At 63.4% G+C, this 6,515-nt stretch overlaps 1 protein-coding gene across 1 annotated transcript in view; it reads left to right on the top strand.

The window, feature by feature from the left end:
- Positions 1-6,515, top strand: part of ADM2 (adrenomedullin 2) — a 34,830-nt gene extending 28,315 nt beyond the window's left edge. The window contains exon 2 of the mRNA XM_034762787.1: positions 5,948-6,515. Coding sequence (XP_034618678.1) covers positions 5,948-6,375 — 428 coding nt within the window. The 3' untranslated portion in view covers positions 6,376-6,515. The remainder of the gene's footprint in view (positions 1-5,947) is intronic.

The following is a 6,515-nucleotide window of genomic DNA, read 5'->3' as shown; positions in this document are numbered from 1 at the left end:
AAAGCTTATGCCCAAATAAATCTGTTAGTCTTTAAGGTGCCACCAGACTCCTTGTTGTTTTTGTAGATACAGACTAACACGGCTATCCCCTGATACTTGACACATGGGAACAGTCTGCTCTCCGACTCTTTTCATCAGCAGATCTCAAAGCCCTTTCTGAACAGAAGTTGCTAGTGCTGATGAGCTGGGCGAACAGCTGGTGTGTGCCGGCCCCTGGGAGATTCAGGGTGAACTGGTCACAGAGGACAGCAGCCCAGCCTGGTGTGTTGGGGGGCTGGGGCCTGCCTGTGCTGGGCTCACTTGCAATACCTGCCTTCTGGCAGAAAAGTGGGCTGGGATTCAAACCAGGATCCATGCAGCTCCCTGGGCAGCATGGGCCTGTCCCGTTCAGCTCAGCAGGCGAGCGGTCCCCGGCCCCTAGCTTCACACCCAGACTCTCTGCTCTGTTCTGCTCCACTCAGGCTTTGTAGGGATAGTCTGAATTGGTCTCTCATGGGAGGGACATGGGGGGAGGGGCCACCAGGGCTCTCCTTTGGGCTATCCCACTTTGGGGCAGAGAGATGGGCTTGTCTCGGATCCAGGGGGAATATTCAGCATGCATTCATGTAACTGGCCACGAGGTGGCGTGGTTGCTGGGCGTGCATTGTAGAGTGTGTGTGCATGAGAAGGGCCAGACTGGGCCAGACCAATGGTCCATCTAGCCCCAGCACCTGTCTCGGACAGTGGCTGGTGCCAGGCGTGTCAGAGGGAAAGACCAGGGCAATTTTCGAGTGATCCGTCCCCGTGGGGCAGTCTATTTATACCTCCCCCCTTGCCTCTGGTGCCTGCTCTAGCTTCCCCCGCTTCCCTCTACCTAAAAACCCTCCCTCCAGATTGTCCCCCCGTGTCCCGGCTCGCCGGACCCTAGTGCATGCAGGGGTCCGGCGACCCCACCCGAGGGCGAGCGACTGCCGCAGCCCCATCCCCTGTGTTCACACGCGTGTGCACACGTGCTCCCAGCAATGCACCTTTGCTCCCTCCGCTCCGTGAACCCCCCCCCCCGTTCCTCTGTGGCTGCACCCCTGTACTAGGGTCATAATGGCTCACGGGGCTGGGGGGAGCGGCTGGGAGAGGGCGAGGGGCTGCAGTGCAGAGGGGCTTGGCTGGGCTCCTTGGCTTGATTCATCTTCAGTTGGCTCAGAGTCTGTTTCTGATGGGGTGGGACAGAGCTCCTGCTGGGAGCGAAGGCTGAGCCAGCCCTGTGTGTCCTGCGGGGGGAAGGGGGGGTGTTGGGCAGGTGACCCACGGAAGGGGCCAGCAGGGGTGTGAGCACAGGGGGTGCTAGGACAGGTGCAGTGAGGAGGAACAGGACAGGGGGCCGTGGCCAAGGGAAGTTTCTCAAGGAGGAGGCGGCTCTGAACATAGTGGGAATGTTTGGAGCATGACAGTGAAACGCTGCCCTGCTCTGCTCCAGTGGAGCAGACAACGCTGTGCATCCTGCACCGGGAGGGGGCGCCAGGCCGGGGCACAGTGTCCTCTGCCCGCCAGCTTCTCCTGCAAGTGTGGCACTGACGCCTCACCCAGAGCCCCCCGGCGGCCCTGCTGCCGCCCAGTCCAGCGTAGGAGCAATGCGGGGCCGCAAGGGGGGATGGACGTTCCAAACCGCCCTGTGACCCCAGGGCCAAAAAGGCAGGTGCGGATTTTCAGGGTTACAGGCGGACTGGCAGCTACAGCTCCTGTGTGTGCCATGAGCCAGGACCACTGCAGCCTACACACACACGAGGCAACACACGTTCTCAGCCTGCCTGTGGGCAGTGCCCGCTCTGGGTGCACTTGCAGTACAAGTCCTTTCTCTATGGCAAAGCAAGTCAGGCCTTTTTCAGAGGAGTAGGTGGGCTGGGCCAGCAGTCCGGGCCCTGCCCTGGTTACAACATCTCTGGTTGCAGCGAGCATCACGCTGAGGCTTAGGGTGCTGCATGCATTCAGCGTGCTAAACCATCCGCAATTCCAGGCAGCAATAAACCTGCTTTCCCTCACCTGGCTGGGGCCGCTGACGCAGCCGGCGTGCACCTGACAGCAACAGGAACGAGAGACTCACAGCCACACGCAGCGCTGGCTCCCTTGCCCTTGAGTCTAATCAAGCTAATCCGCCAGGCTAGACATTCACCAAGTGCCAGGAGAGCAAGGAGTGGGGATGGGGCGGGAGGGCAGAAGAGAAGCCAGCCAGAAGGGAACTCCACAGTCAGGACGAATCGCATGGAAATCCAGCGGAGGGCGTTTCTCATTTTTATATTAATCAGACGGTGGCATAAGCAGCCACGGTGCTGCGCAGCAGGAGGCGCTGTGCCAGACAGAGCCTGTGGGCTGGGGACATGGTCCAGTGCCCCGCGTTGTCCGTACAGCAATGGGGTGCCAGGTGCCGCCGTCTAAGCCCCAGGCAGCATCCGGGAGAAGCCGAAGCCCAATGCTGAGGATCTGGCCAGGACGAGGGTTTCTGTCTCCGGGGCTGTAGGAATTTGTCTGGTTGTTCCTTGCCCCCGGGGGCCGTTGCTGGGGGAAGCCTAATAGGGAAGGCCTGTCTGACACTCTCGTCTGGACACTGTCAGCTTGGGCCGTGTCTGAACGTCCCGTGACTGGCATTCCAGAGCCAGGGCTCTGCTCCCCCCACCTCATATCCCAGCCGCTGCCTCAGGATTGACCCCTTCTCCCCTCGGCCAAAGGGCCCTCCGGGCTCCGGCAGTGGCAGGGGGCTCACACTGCAGCTCTTGGGCGGCGGTCTCTTCCGCTGTATGCACGGCCCTGACCTGACACGCTGGGATGGAGCCTGGGGTGTGCCGTGCCCAACTCCGCACCACGCCCGGAGGGTTGTGCGAGTCAGCATGTCCCCGCTTCCGAAATGCTCCTCCCCAGATGCACAGAGTCAGGCGAGGCGCCAACGTGCGTACAGAGGAGTTAGAGGGAGCTGCGGAGGCACATATGCGAGGGGGTGGGTGTGCACAGGCGGGTGTGTGCACGTGCTGTGGGGTGTGTTGGCACACATGGAGGTGGTGGTGGTGGGGATGAACAGATGAGACCAGGGCAGGTTGGAGTGTGGGGATGTGAATGTAGGTGTGGGTGTATGTGGGTTGGCGGGTGGGCAAATGGAGGTTGGCATGAGGGATTGTGCAGGCAGACGTGGGTGGGTGGGGGCCTGAGAGGGTGCACATGGTGCGTGCATGTAGGTGTGGGTGCACGTGGGTGTGTGTATGCAGGCGTGGGTGCACGTGGGTGTGTGTATGCAGGCGTGGGTGCACGTGGGTGTGTGCACGCAGGCGTGGGTGCACGAGAGGGTGTACGTGGTGTGTGCATGTAGGTGTGGCTGCACGTGGAACCCTACACCCTTGTGGAAAAGGCAGAACTATTGGCCCGCCCCCTGAGTCAGCACCCGCTGGGAGGTTCCTCTGGGGAAGTGACCCTGAAACTGGCTGTGGGCCGTGTGCTGGGGGGGATGAGGGGGGCAGCAGGACAGGGCCCAGCCCAGGTGTCACTAAGGTTCAAGAGCCAGACAGCCTGGCCTTGTGGTTAAGGCCCTGGCCTGGGAGACGGCTGAGCCAGGCTCTGCTCGCAGATCTGCCACCGTCTCCCCTGTTTGACGTGAGCTTCCCTGAGCCCGTCTCCAGTCCCCCTGGCCTGTGATCATGGGGTGTGGGGTGGGCTCTTCCCCCGAATCCCCAGGTCTGCCCGCTCACGCCCGCACTCGTAGCTTCCCCAGGCTAAGCCAGTGCCGGGGCGAGGGCCTGACCTCAGTGGGCACTGGAGATCCCCAGACCCTTTCCATAAGGCTCAGGGCTGGTTCAGCTCAACACAGCAATCCGGGGCTGAGGACCCACCTACCTAAGAGCCATCTCCTGCTGCAGCTGTGGTCACTGGGGCCCCCAGGGACAGACAGGAGGGAGCCCCCCCCACTTCGGCACACTCTCCCCTGTGGGGCAGGCTGCCGAGGGCTGGGGAGTTGGGGGGAGGGGTTGGGTTTTAGGGCCGTTGGGGGGGATTAGGGTTTTGCGGGAGCTGGGGGAGCATTCAGGAGCTCCGTGGGCGTAGGGGAAGCTGGAGGGCCCCATGTTGTGGCCTGTGGTTTTCGGGAGGCCCAGAGCCTGGGAGAGGTGGACGCCGGGGAGAGTTTTTCCAGAGGTAAAGGCTGGGACGAGCCCCGCTAGTGCTGCCCGGCTCCATGCTGCGTGTGGCACGTAGCATGTGGCTCCCAGGGGAGCGGGGGCCCGGCGGCAGGTACGTGGCAGGGCGGCCCTGGCAGGGGCAGGCAGCAGGCATGAGTCGCCGGCTGCGGGCCGGTGTTTGCAGAGGCAGAGAGCGGGCGCCCTTTCCCCTGCGGCTCCCAACCGCCTGGTGGGATCCTGACGCTGCGGAGGCGAGGCTCTGGCTTGGCTTGCTTGGAGGAGCCAGAACCGGCATGTCTGTGGGATAAGGGCCTTTGATGCAGCGCGTGCACCTCCCTGCCGGCCCTGAGTGACTCCGGAGAGTACGTGTGCCGCAGCAGGTAGCTGCTCCTCGGCCTGGCTCCCACACTGCTGCGGTCTCACGTGCCTGCTGCTGTAGGGCGTCCCTGCCCCCCAGCCCATGTGCTCCACTCCCTCCTGCTCTGGATTCCTTCCCTCCCCTCCTCCTCCTCTCTCCACCTCTCCGCTGCCTTCCTTCCAGCCTGCGCGGCAGCCGGGCCTAGTCTGGGCCCGGTGCTGGGAGCTTCCCTGCAGCAGTGCCCTGCTAGTTCTGGTCCTGGCGCTGGGAGCTTCCCTGCAGCAGTGCCTTGCTAGTTCTGGCCCTGGCGCTGGGAGCTTCTCTGCAGCAGTGCCCTGCTAGTTCTGGTCCTGGCGCTGGGAGCTTCCCTGCAGCAGTGCCCTGCTAGTTCTGGTCCCGGCACTGCGAGCTTCTCAGCAGTGCCCTGCTAGTTCTGGTCCCGGCGCTGGAAGCTTCCCTGCAGCAGTGCCCTGCTAGTTCTGGTCCCGGCGCTGATTGCTTCTCAGCAGTGCCCTGACGCTTCTGTGCCTGTTGCTGGTGCTGTGAGCTTCCTTGCAGCAGTGCCCTGGCAGTTCGCTCTATAATTTCACAGCGTGCATTTTCTCGATGTAGCAGATTTCTCTCCCTTTTGCCTGGAATCCCATCTCCGTCCCCTTCCCTCCGCCCCCCCACCTCCGAAGGACGTGCCGCGTAGGCTGGGGGGTGCTGTAGGCCAGGCTGGCTCATCTGCTCCTTGGAAAGCTGGGGGCTGGTTCCAGCAGCCGCTGTCCACTGCGGGATCTATCTCAAAGGGCTTGTTGTGTCACTGCCAGACCTCAGTCGGGTTCTGCTGCGGGAGGGAGTATGTGGGCGGCATCTGCGGCCTGGGCAAAGGCAGAACATCTCTCAGTGGGGCTGGGCAGGGGATTTGCCCTATGGCCAGGCAGTGCGCCGCTGGCCGTGCCACCCGGAGCCCCTGCGAGACAGGCAGAGCCCTTGGGACACGGGACATGCCGCTGGGCCCAGCTGAGAATGAGAGGCCAGGGAGGTCCCAGCCACGGCCCCTCCTGTCTAGTCTCCAAGGTTCGGTCCAGTCTCATCCAAACTGCACCAAGCAACAGGGCTTCCGGATCAGGGACTCGGCCCCTGACACTCAGCCTATTAACTCCAGGCTCCGCTCCCGGGCTCCCTCAGCCTCTCTGGCCTGGCCGTGTTTTCAGGCTGTCACCACCAGCAGGGATCCGGCTCGCGCAGTGGTACTGCACAGACATTCACAGACTGGCAGCAGGCCTGGGAGATGGGGAAGGGGCGGTTCCCAGGCACTGCCGCTCAGAGCGTCTTAAGGCCAATACTGCCAGACCGACTGGCCTGTTTTACACGGCAGCTGAGCACTGAAGTCGCCCGATGCTGCAGGGAGAGAGGGGCCGGAGCGGGGGCCCATGCACCAGCCTCGCTCTGACCCTCTTGCACACCTGAGGGGATATAGGTGGGCCGAGCCAGGCCGTCATCCTGACCTTTGTGCTTTTCTGGTGCAGGGAGCCCCCGGACAGGAGAGCCGCCACGCCGCTGGGGAATCGGCCCCCGAAGAGGAGGACGGTGGAGCTGCTCTGGGTTGGCACTGCGAGAGCTCAGCTGGACTGGGAGCAGCCTGGGGGGACCCCAGCCACCCTGCCGCAGCCCCTGGGCGGCCCCAAAGGCAGAGCGCAACGCTCACTGACTGGCCCCTGGCGTGCCAAGCGCCACGCGGCCCCGCGCCGCCACCACGCCCACCTGATGCGCGTGGGCTGCGTCCTGGGCACCTGCCAAGTACAGAACCTCGGGCACCGCCTCTGGCAGCTGATGGGCCAGTCGGGCCGCCAGGACTCGTCACCCATGAACCCCAACAGCCCCCACAGCTATGGCTGAAGGAGGGGGAAACCGTGGGGCACGAGCATGTGGGACTGGATTGCTTCGGGCCGAGACCTCACCTCATGTGCTGCCGGGGGTGGCCACCCCCCCCCCGTACATTGTGTAGGAGCCTTTACTAAAGTGCTTCCAGAGCCAAA

This window comes from Trachemys scripta, chromosome 1 (genome assembly GCF_013100865.1).
Source record: "Trachemys scripta elegans isolate TJP31775 chromosome 1, CAS_Tse_1.0, whole genome shotgun sequence".
In the NCBI taxonomy this organism is placed as follows: domain Eukaryota; kingdom Metazoa; phylum Chordata; order Testudines; family Emydidae; genus Trachemys; species Trachemys scripta.
This window is presented reverse-complemented; position numbering and strand designations above follow the sequence as displayed.